Source organism: Eptatretus burgeri, chromosome 4, assembly GCF_056783735.1.
Source record: "Eptatretus burgeri isolate ZD-2024b chromosome 4, Ebu_testis_v1, whole genome shotgun sequence".
Taxonomy (NCBI): Eukaryota; Metazoa; Chordata; class Myxini; order Myxiniformes; family Myxinidae; genus Eptatretus; species Eptatretus burgeri.
Window position 1 is genome coordinate 50,708,128 of NC_140964.1, and position 19,543 is coordinate 50,727,670.

Below are 19,543 nucleotides of genomic sequence, written 5' to 3' on the forward strand. Positions count from 1 at the left end.
ACTCTTCTTTGGACTCTCCTACTCTCCACTCTTCTTTGGACTCTCCTCCTGACTGACGAACACGGTCCTTTTATCCCCCCGTAGCTTCGCCTTTGACCCCCTCCCTTTGACCTTTCACCTCGCTCCCCATTGGCCCGAGAAAAAGTGGGCGTGAAGGCTTTTTGATCCACAAATTTGCATATATCGATCGTCCTGGAGGCGGGGCCAAATCGTCCCTCGCTCACCGATTGGACGGCAAAAAGTGGGCGTGTGTCGTTTTTGATCCGTTTTTGAAGCACAAAATCCGTGATTTTGTACACGCTGTTCGACGCGCGCCCTGCACGAGTCCAACACCGGTACCCACAGCGGGGCAAGAATGGTGGCGATGCTACGGTTGCGAGGTGTGACGTGAAGGTCGTGGCGGTTGTGGTGAAGCGGCGTTGTGGTTGGTGGATGATGTTGTGGTTGTGGTGGTAATCATGGCGGTTGGTCCAAAATAAAGATAGTAAAAGAAAAACGGCTATCCTGAAGAGTCGCAGCTCGCATAAATGACATGTATTCCCACTAGACAACGGGTTTGGGCCTAACTACACATGTACTTACCGAGATACCTCACCTAAGGGACCTGAATGGTGGTTTGCGAATTTGGTAACCACAACAATATATATATATATATATATATATTTGAACAACCTATACATCGGTTTCCTTATTTTTGTCATCAGAAACACGTGGTGTTTAAGGGAAATTGATGTGTTTTCACTTACTCCTACATGCGGATTCGTTTAACACACTTCATCCGCATGGGGTATGGCCAACACTCTTGTGTTCACTTAGGTTAGTGGTTCTCAAAGTGGTCCCTACCGCCCCCCAGTGGGTGCTGGGAACTTTCAGGGGGGCGCTCCAGGCTCCACGAGTGGTAGGGGGGCAATGATTTGGGGGGGGCACTGGCGATTTAGAGGAGCAGCGGCGATTAGGAGCGCTCATTGGGCTTCCTGCAGTCTGAACAGGTTACCCGGCGCCATTCGGCAAATTGGCCGTACAATGCCCGTTGCGGACCTCCTCGTTTGCCGTGGCGCCGTCCAGAGAGAAATTAAAGACAGGCAATGGGACAGGAAGGCCTTTTTGTAAATAATGAACACATTTTAAAATGTATTTATTCTGAAAATCATTAAGTTCTTCAAGGATAATACGGACTTGTTTACCAACAATGCAAGTCAGTGGTTTTTTTTTTAATACACACATGGTGTGAATACCATATACATGTGTTATGATCTGGCAGCGCAATTCCCAGCGAGGCACGAGTACTGAGGCGGCGCAGGTACTGAGGCGGCGCGAGTACTGAGGGGCACGAGTACTGAGGGGCGCGAGTACTGAGGGGGCGCGGGTACTGAGTGGCGCGAGTACTGAGGGGGCGCGGGTATTGAGGCGGCGTGAGTACTGAGGCGGCGCGAGTACTGAGGCGGCGCGAGTACTGAGGGGCGCGAGTACTGAGGGGCGCGAGTACTGAGGCGGCGCGAGGCCTGAGGCGGCGCGAGTACTGAGGGGCGCGAGTACTGAGGAGCGCAAGGCCTGAGGCGGCGCGAGTACTGAGGGGCGCGAGTACTGAGGCGGTGCAAGTACTGAGGCGGCGCGAGTACTGAGGGGCACGAGTACTGAGGGGCGCGAGTACTGAGGGGCGCGAGTACTGAGGGGCACGAGGCCTGAGGCGGCGCGGCATTGTGTTTTAGGCGTGCGCTGTTGTAGCTACCGTTGGAAATGTGAAGAAAAAATTTTTTTGATGCGCAGGGTGAAAATCGATGCGCGCGCTAACCAGAAACCGGAAATATATAATTGTTGTTTGGCCTTATCACTGGTGTTGGTCTTTCGACATCTTGGCATATTGATTTTGTTATTCAAAAAAGCTTCACGTCCGGCCAGCTTCAAGATGTCGGCCTCAAAGAAAAAGTGTCGTCAGTATTCCGTTGAATACATCAAGTATGGATTCATTCCATCCCTGACGAACACAGTTACCGATGTGTTTGTTGTGTGGTATCATGCCGTCCAATGAAGCAATGAAACCATCTCGACTGAGCGAGCACCTGAGTAAAAAGCACAGTGATAAGGCTCATGCAGAGGTCAGCTATTTCCAATCGCTGAAAGAGAAATTTGAGAAGCGATCCACGGTAACGACAATGTTCAAAGCCAGCCAAAAGCTCGTGGATAAAGGACTGGAAGCGTCGTACAAGCTGTCATTGCTCATCGCCAGATCTGGAAAACCGTATTCAATCGGCGAACATTTGATCAAACCGGCTGTTGGGGAAGTGATAAAAACTGTTATGGGCCAATATCCGTATCCAGTTCTCTCGTCGATTGCGCTCAGCAATGATTCCGTGGCCAAGCGGATTGATGAAATGTCATCAGATGGAGAAGATAAGCTGTGTTGTGAGCTGAGAAGCACGCACTTCGCCATCCAGCTGGATGAGTCCACTTTGCGTGACAGTGAAGCTCTGTTACTCTGCTACGTTCGCTTCATCCGTCATCAGGAAATGGTGGAAGAATTGTTGTTTGCCCGCTCTCTCCAAACCGATACGAAGGGTTCTTCCATCTTCCAAACGTTGGACAAGTACTTCACTGATAAGAACATACCGATGGAGAACATTCTCGCTTGCGCGACGGACGGGGCGCCAGCGATGGTTGGCCGCCAGCGTGGTTTTATTGCGCTTCTGAAGAACGAGGTACCGTCCGTGTTCGCCATTCACTGTGTCGTGCACCGCCAGCATCTTGTAGCAAAAGCTCTCAGCACCAGACTTCATACATCACTCCAAATAGTAATCAAAGCAGTGAATAAAATCAAGGTGTCGTCTCTGCATGATCGGCTGTTTCGTCAGGTTTGCCAGGAGAATGATGAACCATTCGAGAGGCTCTTGTTGCATACCGAAGTTCGATGGTTATCCAAAAGCACTTGTTTGACCCGTTTCCATGCCCTCTTCTCGACAGTGGTCGAGTTTTTGTCGGAAATTGATACAGAGTTATCGTAGAAAGTGAATGTGATTGAGCATGATGTGGCTTACCTCGCGGACATATTCAGTATACTGAATGATGTCAACAAACAACTCCAGGGTGACCATATGACGCTGATTAAAGCAAAGAAAGTGATCGACGCGTTCGTAACCAAGGCGACTCTGTACAGGGAAACCCTCGGCTGCAGAGATATGTACCACTTTCCCCGGTTGGCAAAGGAAACTGCTGTTTCTGATGAAGAGCTGCTCGTTTATTGCAATCACCTTGAGAAGATTCGTGGAGATATGGAGCAGCGTTTCAGAGACATGCTAGAACTGTCAGTGCCAGCATGGGTGATCAACCCATTCAAATGTGACATTCGAGATGTGAAGCGCGAATTGCAGGACGAAATTATCAACTTGTGGAATGATGATGAGGCGAAGGCAAGATTCTCGCAGCACGAATACGGCAAATTCTGGATTCTGGAGCGGGGCTAATACCCCGCAATGTGGACAGAGGCAAAACTGCTGCTGATGGCGTTCCCCACATCATACCTCGTTGAAAGAGGGTTCAGCGCCGTGATGGTGCTGCCGATCAAGTATTGAAACCGCCTTGACATTACCAAGAGGGGCGATCTGCGTCTCTACCTCACTGAGATGGAGCCAGACGTTCGTAATCTCGCAGCGAGTCACCAGGCCCACCCTTCACACTAACGGAATTTGGGCCTGCGATAACAGATTCCCAGTTTGCCTCACCTGGACCTGTTCTGCTGAAACATTGTAGGTAGTACAAAATAAAATAGAAAAGTAAAGTAAAATAAAGTAAAATATTATTCAGAAATTATTTGGCTTCTGTTATTTTTGCTTCCTATCTACATAAATTCGGACTATCCTATTGCCCACTGGGTGTCCGACCACGAACGATAGGACAAGGGGGCATTGGACCGGTACAAGAGGACGGTAGTCAAAAAAAGTTTGAGAACCACTGATTTAGGTCATGACCACAATTGTGATTATATAAATTGTTCCCACAGTAGTATATTTTAAGAGGGAGGGTGTCACTGTCCATGGCAACCAGGGAATCACCCTGAGTGGCTTGGAGGGAGATACAAAATAAAGCTGTCCCCAGTGTTTTATCATCACAAACAATCATTATATGAAACAAAAAATTGAAGGAATAATTATGGTCTCTTATTATGTCTGGGCCCCTGGGTAGGTACCCCACCCCCCCACCCCATCTCACTCTTGGTGCCCCTGGGTATCCCCTATAGGACAATTGTTGCTGGCGAGACAGATGCAAGCAAGGACGGATGGATGGATGCAGGTATGCTCAGACCGAGCTTTTATATTACGAGTGGGCCCGTTGGTCCGATGGACCAAATTTTCATTGGTGTTCACAACGTTGTATACCCTCCTGCTGTACTGCTTGAGCATTCGTTTGCCTTTCACCAAGCCCAGATGTGCCTGGGGTCAACACGGGGATCATTTTGTTATGGTTTTGGAAAACTTACCCCAGGGGGAGAGCCAACGTGGAGATACGTGACCCGAGGATCAGTTATTTAATTAGTCATTGTAAAGAATATAGATAGTACTTGGTCCTTTGTCAAAGGGCTGTTCGGGGAGGGGGGGGCATGTATTAGCTCGGCTGTATTTTTCCAGTGTAATGTCTCCCCCTGTTACTTTCAATCTTTCTCTGTTACACACACACACACACACACACACACACACACACACACACACACACACACACACACACACACACACACACACACACACACACACACACACACACACACACACACACACACACACACACACACACACACCTCATCCATTTATAGTGAAGGTGCCTGTTATGACTTTCCTTTTTGAGGAGAGGCTATTTCATATTCTGACAATCCATTGCATAATTGAAGCTGGAGAACTGGGTCATCTGAAGATGGAAATGTATACCAAATGAAAGACCATGACAAGATGCATAGATGTGTTGTCTTTGGCTTTCACCACAGCTCGAATGATAATACAAGTTATCTTACAAGGAACTTCAATGCAGGAGGAGGTCAGTAGGCGCATCGAAGTGCTATGGTTGTTTGTCCGTGCTCGATCCTTTTCGAATGCTGACCATCAAGCAAGGAAGCAGCACGTACCAAATTTTAAGTCATTGGCATGATTCAGCCAGGGTGGGGTTCGAACTGTCGACCTCCCACACTCGGCGCTAATGCTCCAACTCGAAACCAATGAGCCTGGTAGCACAAGATTTGCATCCATGTGCGTTTAAACCCAATGTTATCGACCCTGCTGAAAACTAAACCATAATCAGAGACTTGGCATGCTTGTGCCATCATATGTATCCGTGTGGAATCAAGCGGATACAGTAGATAGGTAGTTGCTGATGAATTAATTTGCTACACTGTTAGTGGATTAAGATGCAACATTCCAGGTCGATGCGAGACCACCACCCAGCAGATCCAAATTGTGTGACAAGGGTTTTAACAAGCTCGAATGAGCTAAGATCCTCGTCCTCTTAATGATTACGTCATAAAAACGAATATGACGTCATTATGATGTATCAGGTTTGTGATAAATTATCTGTGCTAATGCCCGGCTCGATTCCCGCAAACAAAATTCAAACAGCTTGCCTAGTTTGAGATAATTTTTTAGGCGATTTCCATTTGCGGAGATATTTTGACGACATAACTTTTTTTTCTAGGAGGAATTTTCAAAATCGGAGATGGTTACTGTCTGCGCAGGGTATTTTTTACATATATACGCCAAGTTTCAGGAAGTTTCGATGAAAACTGTAGGCTGTGAAACAAAAAAGTCCACAAGAACAACAACGCGAGTAAGACTTGGAGATCGTCCACGAGGATCTAAAAACAGATTCAAGACCCTTTAGCGTGCAGAGCCAGGTTACCCTGGCACGTTTGATGAAGATTGTAAATGAGGTTCAATAAGCAGAGGTAGTTTTCTCATATCTTCGAAATTCAAGCCTATGCTGGAGGAGCGTTGTCAAATGGGGAATTTGGACAGATTCCCAGGGCCCATGCACCATCTGGAAAAATCCCTGTTCCTTGGCAACTTAATCGGAAATTCTCAAAATACAGTACACGGACATACCCTCCGCCCTGCAGCTGCAATCTCTGAATAACGCACAAGTTCGTATCTCCATGTGCCCGTCAGCCAACCGCACACTCAACACCACACACACACCACATACATCTTTGTCAGAAATCCGATTTGCGGAATGAACTGAAGAGGCCGATATTTTCCTCTTCCTGCATAATTGTGGGAAGGAGGTGAAGGTTCTCCTGTGTGGTTTCCAATTAATCTCAACGACTTCCAAAATGAGTGTTCTACAACATGCACATTTTCAATTACCGGTCACACAGTTTGACACCAGTTGTTCAAGGCGATGATAATTCTTACGTAATAAGTAAACAACCTGAAACTGAACACAAAACCAAATAGGACCTGGAGACATGCATTTGTAAATTTGCTGTCAGGAGTCAAAGCAAATCGTTTGCCACCGGAGAGTCAAAGTCAAAGTCAAAGACAGATTGGAGTGAAGTTTGTGAAGAACAGGAAACGAGCTTTTCCAGCTCAGCGCAAAGAATAAACCGTATTTGGTGTTGGACAGGCAGACAGTAGACAATGTGAGGATGCATTTGATACAGAAGATTGGCAGATATTCTGTGATGGAAATACATTATTTAGATCGATATTTCTAACCTGCACTCACTCACTGATATAAATGTATGGTACTTTCTTGGTGGGCTGGAAAGTTTAGATGTTGCGTCCTGATGTAACTCAAACGCACAATTCCAGAAGAATAAGAAAGAAAGAAAGAAAGAAAAAAAAATCATGAACTATCCTTCAACTAAAATATCTGGAAACGAAACTTAGCACCACTTCCGAGGCTGGGAGAGGGATGGAGCTTGGACTACACCAGTGGTGTGTCACTCCCTCAGCTCGGAGAGGGATGGAGCTTGGACTGTATCGGTGGTGTGTCACTCCCTCAGCTGGGAGAGGGATGGAGCTTGGACTACACCAGTGGTGTGTCACTCCCTCAGCTCGGAGAGGGATGGAGCTTGGACTACACCAGTGGTGTGTCACTCCCTCAGCTGGGAGAGGGATGGAGCTTGGACTGTATCGGTGGTGTGTCACTCCCTCAGCTGGGAGAGGGATGGAGCTTGGACTACACCAGTGGTGTGTCACTCCCTCAGCTCGGAGAGGGATGGAGCTTGGACTGTATCGGTGGTGTGTCACTCCCTCAGCTCGGAGAGGGATGGAGCTTGGACTACACCAGTGGTGTGTCACTCCCTCAGCTGGGAGAGGGATGGAGCTTGGACTACACCAGTGGTGTGTCACTCCCTCAGCTGGGAGAGGGATGGAGCTTGGACTACACCAGTGGTGTGTCACTCCCTCAGCTCGGAGAGGGATGGAGCTTGGACTGTATCGGTGGTGTGTCACTCCCTCAGCTGGGAGAGGGATGGAGCTTGGACTACACCAGTGGTGTGTCACTCCCTCAGCTGGGAGAGGGATGGAGCTTGGACTACACCAGTGGTGTGTCACTCCCTCAGCTCGGAGAGGGATGGAGCTTGGACTGTATCGGTGGTGTGTCACTCCCTCAGCTGGGAGAGGGATGGAGCTTGGACTACACCAGTGGTGTGTCACTCCCTCAGCTGGGAGAGGGATAGAGCTTTGACTGTATCGGTGGTGTGTCACTCCCTCAGCCGGAGAGGAATGTGGCTTCGACTGCACATAAATAAAGAGCTCATACTGCTCACTCATTCTTCATATAATTAATTTATCTGCCGGCAGAATGCATACATACATCACTGGCACTAAATAATCAGCATGAAACATGAGAGACAAACTGAGGATTCATAAGACTGGTGTAAAAGGACAAGCATTATAAAACATTCCGATTCTTTCAAATATTTACACGAGTGTCTTTTTTTTTTTTACTTGGTTGAAGGAAAACCGGTACTTGGTTCTGAGGAGTTCATCCCATGACGTGGAAACCCAGAACTTGGCTCTGTCCGACCACGAGTTTATTAATAAATTTAAATAAATGCTCTCAAAAACTGATGAGTGGTGGAAAATGTGGAAAAACATTTCCTAAATTTGTTAGATCCCCCCCCCACCTCTTCCCCTCTCCTCCGTAAGCATTTTCACTGGGTCATCATGAAGTGACAAAATAAGCCAGAAAACTGCAATTCGTGACATTTGCTCAAATACTAAACATGCAATTTTGACAAATATTGGTTTAATAACCTTCTTTCTTGGACTCACAACGACGATTTCAAACAAGGTTCTGAGCTTCGAGACCAGTCACGTGAATGGAAAACAGGCCAACCGGTCTGTTCAGGCACCATTCGATCGACCAGCAGACAATTTCATTGGCCAATTGAGGCACCATACGATTCCGTGCTCAAATTTGAAGAACTTGTTTCTTCCTGCACATGTACGTGTTTTGTCCCACTGATCTCCATTTGCCGGTATCTTTTTTTAATTTAACACACTTGTGTTAAACTTGTTAACACAGAAGGGCTTATTTAAAAATACATTAAAAAGGAAAGGTCATTTCTCCGAAGGCCTGCCGACTGAATATTTTCTGGTCTAGTTTCATTGGAAACAGAACTCGGGCAGAAATAATTCTACGTTCTTCAGGATAAGCAGCTCCATGTGACCAGGGCTTCAAATAATGGTGCCAGCACCACCCGAACGAAGCGGCGTGTTCCATCGCAGAAGAACAATCCGTTTCAGCAGAGACGTTTTCAAACAAAAATCGGACACAATTTACAACAACAAGGCCGAAGCAAAACAGACAAATACACACCACAAAAATTAAACAACACTGCTCGTACATACAATAACGAACACCCTACAGAGCAAACATTCACAACACGGCCCATCCATCCATCCATCCATCCATCCATTCATCGGGACCATACTCTCTGCAGAGCGTTGATGCTGCCGAAGCAGTCTCCTTGGCTATTGGGCACAATCCTGGACGCGTCGCCACTCCGACACAGGACACCAGCAAGCCGGCACTCGTTTTGCCGACCTCGGAAGGATGACAGGCAGAATCAACCCCACCTGGTATTAATTCAACAGCCGAGGGGTATTTGAACTCAGGATCCTCAGATCCCAAGCCCATCACCCTAACCATTAAGCCAACACCAGGCATACAACACAGCCCCTTAAGCATTAAACCAAGTGATGCATCAGTATTCCACTCAAAAGCAATTTGGTTTATTCTACAAAGGACCATTCTTTATTAGCTACCACGAATGTGTCTGTGCTGGAGTGGCGACCCGTCCCAGATTGTAATTCTCGCCAAGAAACTACTTAGGCAGAACTGATCCTCTGTATAGATTATAGAACATGGCACATCATGATGATGATCACGATGATGATGATTAATGGGTGTAAGCATTCACGGTGAAGCATTACACTAATGCTATCTCTCACGATATGCTCCGATCAATATCTCAGACTCTTGCCATGCGTGCTGCTCAATTATTAAATGGAAAATGTTTTGCCTCGATAAGAGCTGAAGGGCACGGAGGGGAAAACTTTTTACACACTGCAACTGAAACAACATGCAACAAGCATACACTGGGCAGGTATAGAGGAGACGTATTAGAAACAGGTAAACAAGATCAGGGAGAATTAAAAAAAAAAGGATAACACGTATGCAGTTCAGTTTCCTCTTGGTCTGGCATGATGTCATCGGTGTCTCCATTGTCAATAAGGGAAGGGGACAAACAATTGTTGTTGCTTTTAGAGTGCAATCCCTTTCCAAAGCATCAATGTTGCTGAAGTAATCTCATTGCAAGGGATATACTCGGTGATTTTCCATTGCCTTCCAAGCAACAGTATCCAGGGTGGAAGTTTGGCCAGGGTGCCGGCACACATTGTCCTGCTCTTGCGAAAAGCACCATGGGATCTTTAAAATCAACCAGGCAATTGCTCACAGATGAAGCGCCATGCTTATCCCTTCAAAGGACGGCGTACTCAATGATGTAACACCTTGCCTGCAAAACACCAGGTTGAAATCATAGTCGGGTTGGGATCGATAGCAGACTGATAATGGAGGCCCATACTTTTGACAGAGCTTCGGGGCATTGGCAGGTCGAGCTTTTACATCTGTAGGCCAAAACCAATCCTGGACAAATCGCAAGTCCGACGCACGATACTCGAGAGAACGTGGCACAAATTGATAATTTGATCAGGTTGCTGGTGACGACTCGCCTACCCTGCACAAAAGACATCATGGGATCTTTAATGTCCAGCAACAAACGGTGCTGGCAAACAGATTCTCTGGGTTAACATACCGTACATATCAAGGACGGTACACACATTGATGGATCGCCCTGGGTCCAGATTCGAACCCAGGCTCAAAGTGCGCAAACCTCTTCACTTTCCTGCCAGCCCTCGTACCAGACTCAACAGCTTAAAATGTATGTGTCTACCTCTGAGATATCATATCAGCCACAGAAAAGCGTAGATGATCGTTTAACCGTGACATCGCACTCGCCCTTTAACTCCAGTCATTCACAAAATAACTTTCCCCAGTCAAGTTCTGAGACAAGCCAGTAACTTTGTGGCACAATTAGTTCAAAAGATTTGAAATGGTTATGGTATTTCCATTCATGAACCCCCCTGCTTCTTCTTAAGTCAAACACATTTGGATAGTTACTTTCACAATCTCTCCCCCCCCCATGAAACACAAATCCACAAACTGAGATGCAGAAGTAACATAAACTTCAACAGCAAATTAACTCACAAATGTTTTCGGGTTAAACATGCTCATTGCTATACGAGAGCCACTCGGCGAGCACAAGCTTGTCCACATCGGAACACGCAGTACGAATCAAGCATCCCGGGCCTACACGCTTTGCGACGCTGGAACAGGTTCCAAAAGCGTTGGCATCTGCTGATTACAACTAAGATCGTGGCAAGTACAACGAGAGGGAAGTCGATGGCATGCCATCGCAAATCCTCCACGCTTCCCACCAAAAGCAAAGTTGGAAGGTGGCAAAAAATTCCACCAACAATGACCCGGCATCAAATTTTGAGTTAATTTTTTTTCCTCCCGTTTTGACCCCTGTGACTCGAAGTCCTCACCACCTGGAGCATGAACCCAGAGTCAAATCCCCCCCCAAAAATCGTTACCTATCTCATGCGTCCTTTATTCTACCTTTAGAATAAATCTTTATTCTACCATCGTATGGATTTATTTTTCAACATAATCACCACTGCGATCCACACAGTTCTGCAACGTTCAAGTAGTTTTGTGATTCCGTCACGATTTAACTGTGTGTCCTGCTGACTTAACCAGCGCTTCACAGCGGTCTTGACATCATCGTCGGAAGAAAAATGGTCTCCACCAAGGTGTTCCCCAAGTTTGGAGAAGAGATAAAAATCTGATGGAGCCAAGTCAGGGCTGGTGATCATTTGTGGCGGTACTCAGTTGACCATCTCTTATTCTCAGGATCGTAATGGTGCACCCAACTTTCACTTCCAGTCATCTCCAGTCAGTCATCCCAATTCTCTTCTCCAGTCAGTCACCCGAGGCCTCGTGTTGGCTTAGCGGTTAGGGTGGCTGGCTTGGGATCTTAGGGTCCTGAGTTTGATCCCCTGTACCATTGAATTAACACCAGGCGGGGCTAACTCAGCCTGCCATCCATCCGAGGTCGGCAAAATGAGTACCAGTGTGCTGGTAATAGGGGCATTGCATCAGCAGCACAGCTGCACCCTCAGCTAATGATGCTCCCTGCAGCCTTCTGCTGCATATGAAGGAAGAGGAGGAGTCAGTCATCCTAACTCTCATCTCCAGTGCTTCACACTTCACAGCACTGACAATGTTGTGCTGCCCTCTGCCATCTTGACAAACGTAGCACTGAGACATCAGCTGTCAGAATCATCAGCTTCCACGTGTAATCGGTTTATGGTCCCTAATAAGCAACTTGCAGAAATGACGGATTTTTGTAAGCACCCTGTGAACACAAGGATGGTTCACAGAAGGTTCACCCATGGCACGATAAACACATCAAAATCAAAATATATTAAAAAAAAAAAAACCCACACACTATTTGCTGTCAAAAACAAGGACCTGTTACTTTGCATTTTTGTTGCTATAAAGGGTGACAGTAAACAAAACAAACAGAAAAACAAAATTCAACCATTCACTGTAAATGTTGCAACCTCAGGACCAGGCAACAGACACGTAAGGGAGCTGAGAGGTCAGGTCCATGCAATTTATGTTGATAAATCGACAGCTAATAAAGTAAGGATAAACAGTGGATTACCGAGTGGTAGCGTCACTTTATCTCAGCCTCAGAAGCTTTCACGGCTTGTTGCGGGCACCCTGCTGCTACTCCTAGAAGTTTTGGATGATAGAAAACGAAAAAGATGAGCCTTCTCGTTCAGGACACACAATGGTTTCACGAACGACACCTTAACCCACCCTTCCACTCCGCGTGGATCATAATGTTTGTCAAATGGCAGTAGCAACGGTAACTGCTAACTTTTACAGAATCAACGAGAGGGGGCGCACTCGGTGAGTGCAAAACCTCCACCGCCAATACTGCTAGGTCACACTCAAGTGAACCTGATATCCTATTCATTCAATTTGTCATCAACAGTGCTCACAGAGTTATAGTTTGCAACTTTCCCTTTTACTTTTAACTTTTACATACTCAATTCATTCGTCATAACTAGATTCCTTGAGACAGAAATTGATTTTACGTGGGTATATCCACCTGAAGTTCCAAAATCAGCCGCAATTATAAATTTGGCATTTTTTTTTTGTTGGAAATCACTTATAACATGTAGAAATGCAAAAAAAAAAAAATCGAAATTTTGTTGAAAAAAAAAGTTGCAAAAATTTTTTTTTCTCTAACATTTTTTTTTGGGGGTTGGAAATCACTTAAAACATGTAGAAATGCAAAAACAAAAATTCAAATATTTTTCAAAATGGCCACCATAGCGGCCATATTGAATTTTGGACCAAGTCCAAAATCTAATGGCATGATCCTTGGACCCAACCTAATCCCCCCACCGAGTTTCGTCAAAATCCATCGAGGAGTTTTTCTGTAATACTGTTCACAAACAAACAAACAGAAAGGGGTGAAAACAGTAACCTCCGATCTTCGATGGCGGAGGTTAAATATTGGCCCAAACTTACAAAATATCATAAAATACCATGCTAACAATCCCCGTCACCAGAAAGGAATTTTTGGCAAAACAACTCCGAGCCTAACGCTTCGCAGGTAAAGCTGTCGACCTGTCGGATTTCTTTGTCCGTTTCTCAATCTCGCTCCGCCTGCAGTTTTTTGTCGACAAATCCTTCGGCGTCCCAACCCGATCAACGACTGGCACGAGCCGACCCTCAGTTCTTCAAAAACCTCGGGTTCTTCTGTCCAAGGCTTAAAATGCATTCTGTGATCTCAAGTCCATTTCCTAACCAGTCACACACAAGTCAACGTATTGTTCCAGCGGCATCACGAGGTTCGACTCTTGGAGAGACAAACGTGAACGAAATGATGACATCGCCAGAACGCGTTCGATGAGGATGAACGCACAGGTTATTATTGTTGCTGCAAGTTAAAGTTTAACATCATCAGGTTGGAAAGAAGAAAGCTATCAACGAGGAAGGTGGTTTCCAAAAACCACAGCAACAGCAAGTTGAGTGGATGAGAGAAAACCGAAATGAAGACAAAAAACAAACAAACAAAAAAAATGTTCCCGAATGGACTCGAACATCTTGCGACACCACAAATGGTACGACAATCTCTCGTGGGATTGAAAGAAGAAATAAAAACGTCCTGAAGCACAACTACAATTACTAAACTTAAAGGGGGAATTAGTCTCAAAAATGTCATCTTATTAAGGCATCGATTATCAAGATTAATATCAAGGCATCGATAGGGCTGACAGGATGGCCAAGAGGTACGCACACTCGCCTCCAAGCCGTCGAGCCTGGGTTTGAACCTGGCCCGCATATACATCGTCATCCTGGTGTTTCACTGGCAGGGCGATTCATCAGCGTGTGCCGTCCCTCGGACGGACGTTGAACTGGCGTCGCGGCTGCTGGCATTCGTTGGTGGACGTTAAAGATCCCACGGTGCCCTTCATGAAGAGTAGGCGAGCTATCACTGGCACCTTGAACAAATTGCAAATTTACGCTCCAACCGACAGTGGCATTGCATCAACGTCACGGCCATGAGCTCAGCCAATGAAGCTACCCCACAGCATTGCGCTGCATACGAAAGCAGAAGAATAAGAAGAGGAAGGAGGCTTCAATTTATAATTAAGGTTTTTCATTCACTTTATCAAAAATGTATGTCAATTGAAAATTTAAAAAAAAAAAAATAATAAACTTCATCGCAGAGTGTGTAGGTAGGTGACATAAAGAGGACTTTGGGGTAAAATTTACAGGGTCATGCAAGAATCAATGGGTGTGCAATTTGAAGGCAGAACCATGGATATGGCATTCAAATTACAAGGATAGCTGGAACATTATCCAAGTCAAGGGTGTTGAAGAAGAAAACTAAGCTCATTATTCCTTCACAACTACCTTGAACTTGAAACACTTCGCTTTAACGGCCAAGCAGGCCATTCTACAGTCTATAGGTTCAGTTATCAACCAGCTGAACGTTCGGCTGCACGAAGGACAGACCTTCACGGCGTCCCTACCGCACCGCAGTGGGAGAGGGCATTCCGGCAGGCAGCTTACCTCAGCAACACAGACATTCCCAACACCATGAGCAGGCGGGGTTGGGGGATGGGGGAGGGCAAGGCGATGGCATTCATGAGCAGCAGTTGGTCACCAGTCTTGCAAACCAAACAGGGTGTTTGTGGCGAGATGAAATCGAGAAGGGAGCTGCAACCTGAAATTGGCATGCGAGCAGCGGTATGGCAAGGGCAGCATCACAAGACGACACTCTCATCGATAAAATGGTTTCGTGGAGCCTGAGCAGCAAAGGTTTCCCTTTGTAAGAATTCCCTATGGCCCAAAAAGGATGGAATGAGGCAGAGGAAAGAGGGCGGCGTGGAGGGAAGGAAGACTGGAGGAGTGGCTTTGCAAGGTACAATGAGCCAAGTCTCAACCAAATGTATTCTCCGGGCTATGAGACTGTAGAGGGGGTTGAGGAAGGAGGGCACATCACAGTTTGGCATCGGGTATACACCCTCCATTGTCTCACAAGGAAAATGCAAGTTCTACCAGATCGCTTCTGTTTGCAGAACAAAGGAAGATTACTAAACCCTACTTGTTGTTTAATTAATCACTTCATCAGAACTAACCCTTCACAGTTGATTTTCAAAAGTTCTTTTAAGAAGCCATAACAGATAAACTAAGGTTTTCATCGCCTTCAAGAAGATACCACAAGTGTATATTTCCCATTGATTTCCATGTTTGAAATATACATGTAAAACAGAATTTGCTGAGTCAGGATCCAGAAATAACCGTTTCCGCTGCAGGTATCACTGTTGCAATTCTCAGCAAGGTGGAAGAATGGTTGGGAATGAGTGCAGAGTTCATATTATTCAAAACGAGCAGCCGGCGCACCCTCCAAAATGGGCATCCGCCCCATCCCTCTTAAACAAGTCAGCTGCCCATTCCTACAAAATGGGCAACCGCCCAGCTCTGCCAAATGGGCAGCCGCAACCAAACCTTGACAAACGAGCAGCCACCCAGTCCTCCCAAATGAGCATCTGTCGAAACCTCCAAAACTACCAACCGTCAAGCCCTCCAAAACCCAAGCAACTGTCAAGCCCTCCAAAACCCAAGCAACCATCAAACCCTCCACAACCCAAGTAACTGTCAAGCCCTCCAAAACTACCAACCATCAAACCCTCCAAAACTACCAACCATCAAACCCTCCAAAACCCAAGCAACCATCAAGCCCTCCAAAGCTACCAACCGTCAAGCCCTCCAAAACCCAAGCAACCATCAAGCCCTCCAAAACTACCAACCATCAAGCCCTCCAAAACTACCAACTGTTAAGCCCTCCAAAACGAGGAACTGTCAACCCTTTAAGAAGGAGCAGCAATCAAACCATCCAAAAAGGAACAGGCAAACTCTCCAAAATGAGTGATCAGGAAATTCTCAACAACAGATAATAATTACATTCCTGATGGAAGCAGAATTATGAGCGAGTAATACACTTTTACAGAAATATTGTAACTCTCTACAAGATTAAAGGGTAAATCATTTTACATCATAGTTCTACTTCTTGATACCTTGAAGGTTTCGAGAAAAAAAAAGCGATAGCCTTATATTCACAGCCTTTCATCTCTATATTCAAAACTACTACAGTACTGTCATAATCACACCGGCACTTCAATGCTTCGAGAGGGGTCCACAGCTATAAATGTCCGCCAAAAACAATGCAAAAGAAATAACAAAAACGTTCCGTGTCTTTCACAGCAACATAAGTATAAAAAAAAACAATGTGTAAGAATTGCCCGGGGAGGCAGCACACATGAGCGCGAGACAAAGGATGCCACATCCCCCCTTCCACCTCTCCCAGGATTTCTTTAATGAAGGATGTACGGTCAAATAAACGACCATTGTGTAAATAATTTTACGAAACATGTTTCAAAGCAAGAAAAGCAGGTTCACCTGGATAAACAAAATGAATCTACAAATATGTCGGACCAATTAGAGCAACACCGTGGACTGGTAGGATAGCCTAGAAGAACGTGCACGCTAGCCTGGGTTTGAATCTCTACCCAGGTATAAACAGTATGTTTTGCAGGCAAGGCGAGGCATCACCGTGCGCGGAACCTCTGTTGAAGTTGGGTTCTTCGGTTAATTAATCGCATTAATTAACCCCATTAATCGCATTAATCGCAGTTAAATACCCAGAATGCATTACTACAAGCAGCATGCCATTCCATGCAAGACTGAGAAGCAGAGATTCTGAGACATCTGCAACATGTTAAATTGTCAAATGGAAATGCGGTTAGCGCCGTTAGGACAGAGCAAGGCGAGGCATTAACCCTCGACTCCAATTGACCTCTCGCTGGCAAATCAAGTTACAATGAGCATCAGATTGCCAATCCCTGCCATAGGAATGTTGCACTGTTCCGTCTGTCAAACATTCCATGGAATTACATCTCCACAGTGCCCCTTCCTGAGAATTCTGCACATTTGTGGTTCTACGCTGCCCTTCCCAAACAATTCCATGGAATTTCTGCTCTTTAGTACATCTATCCAAACATTCAGTGAAATTTCTGTTCGTTGATGTCCCCTGCAAAGAATTCCATGGAACTTCTGTTGAAGTTGGGTTCTTCGGTGCCCAGCACGATCAAACACATAAATCAGGTAGAAAGGTATGTATTTAAATGCCATTCTATCCATTCACCCACTGGAATTCCAGACAGGCCACAGCCACTGCTATTGATATCACAGGCATTGTATTATGGTAGCTCAAAGTTGATGTGGACTTGTTATTCTAGAAACGTCAAGAAAGGGACACAAACATTGATGAAAGTTCACCCTTTTCTCAAGGTAGGTATTTTCCTGATTCGGGTGCACAGTTGTTCCATTGGCATGAAAGCACCTTGATCATACTTGCATAGAAATCTTGGGGATGAGCATGCAGCTATTTCAGGACACGTGCTTCCAAGTCTTCATTATTTGTAAACTCAATTCCACCCAGATGTTTGTTGATTGGTCCAAAGAGAAGAATATCACAAGGTGACAAATCTGGACTCCATGGGGACACAAGCTACCGACAAGTCCTGCATCAATACATCGATCAACCTCCGAAATCTAAATAAAAGCTTTAATTCACGATAACTTTTGGATTTTGGGAGAGCGTCGTGCTTTCATAAAATGAAGAGGGAAGGTGTGTTGCAGTTTAAATGAGCCTTTCATCCTTGAATATATAAGAACTTTGCACACTTCAGGAGGGGACTGGATCGATGTGTTTGAAAGGTGCATTCCCTCCCTCTTTAGGGCTGGCAGAATAGCCTAGAGGTACACGGCTGTGCAAAAGTCTTAAACATTTTGCATTTTTCTACTCTGATGCAAACAGAAACTAAAACCTTGTGGTCAATGTAAGTACAAATTTATTTAAAAAATAAAATCTTATTTAAATAACCAAATATAAACACAATATACCTTGATATATAAACTAAATCGCGAGTATGTCCACCCTTGTCCTTCAAACCCATCGAAATTCTTTGTGGGGATGCTTCAAATATTTTGTTGTAAACTCTCGTGGGATGGTGTTCCACGCTTCTTCCAAGACCTTCCAAAGATCATCAAAGTTGCTGGAATTCTTCTTTCACTTTTTGGATGGAATAGTGGATTCATATTTGTTTGCACCTTACTGCAGTCAATATACCATCAATTTTCAAACAACACTTGAGGATATGCACACCCATACCTCAACTGAACATCCTCCATGCTTAATTGTTTGCTACAAGCAAGGCCCTTTATAAGTTTTAGTTTTTCATCATGTCACATACCGTCTTCGATTGGACCCAATAACTTGTACTTTGACTCGTCTGTCCAAAGCACCTTTGATCATTGTTCCGTCGTACAATTCCTGTGTTCTTGCGGATATTTTAGCCTTTCAGTCTTGTTCCCCTCTCTTTACAGGTTTTGTTCCTGCAACACATCCTTTAAGGCCTGGTGACGTTCGTACTGTTGATGGATGGACGACTCCCGAGCCTTCTGCCAGCTCGATTGTCAATTCAATGTTTTTCTTCTTTCTATTCCTTAAGGATATTATCTTCAAGTATTGCTCATCCTTGTTAGACAGCTTTTTGGGTCTTTCAGTCCCAGCTTTGTCACAGACCAGTACGTGCAAAAAATAAAAATAAAAAAAAATAAAAATAAAAAAAAACTTTCAAACCGCAAGCCAGAAACAAATACACAGGCCATTCCTTCGCTCTAGTAAACGACGACTGGATTGGGGCATTGTGTTTATCTATAAATGCGCACAAAAAAAATCGAGAAATTATTAGAATAGAGTAAGTCATCACTATCCGGAAGTGGTGTGTGCCCGTACGGAATGTTCACATGCATTCCACGAATTATCGCTTGCATTGAAGTAACAACTGTGATACACACACAGAGTTAATTAAAATCCACATTAAAATCAAGTTTACCTCCCTGTCTTTGCTTGCCATGACATTTGCTGCCATTGACCATTGCCACTCCTACACTACGGTAACTAAGGCACCGATCGTCATCGTCGGCAGGCCGCGCACCGGCCTATGCAGCCACGCCTACGCAACGTGTCCTTTCATTGGTTGGTTAATAAATGGCCATAACTTGGGAAGCACTTGTCTGATTAATATCAAACCTTGAAAAGGCACATCCACAGGGCCCCAGCAATATACCTGGCAAATTTCAATTAGATCGGACCAGTGGTTGTCGAGAAACAGTGGTCACACACACACACACACACACACACACACACACACACACACACACACACACACACACACACACACACACACACACACACACACACACACACACACACACACACACACACACACACACACACACACACACACACACACTGCTGGAATTAGAGATAGATTGT

The 19,543-nt window shown here is 45.3% G+C and overlaps 2 protein-coding genes across 7 annotated transcripts in view; both read right to left on the minus strand.

Moving 5' to 3' along the window:
• Nucleotides 1-19,543, minus strand: part of LOC147028037 (protein FAM171A1-like) — a 61,587-nt gene that overhangs the window by 18,945 nt on the left and 23,099 nt on the right. The gene's annotated exons all lie outside the window — the stretch shown is intronic.
• On the minus strand, nucleotides 692-15,833 carry LOC147028038 (uncharacterized). Its single transcript, XM_085877988.1, has 3 exons — nucleotides 14,710-15,833; nucleotides 12,281-12,351; nucleotides 692-11,968 (listed from the first exon to the last, which is right to left on the minus strand). The coding sequence occupies exon 3, from the start codon at nucleotides 7,749-7,751 to the stop codon at nucleotides 6,834-6,836; it is 918 nt and encodes a 305-aa protein (XP_085734114.1). The 5' UTR covers nucleotides 7,752-11,968; nucleotides 12,281-12,351; nucleotides 14,710-15,833; the 3' UTR covers nucleotides 692-6,833.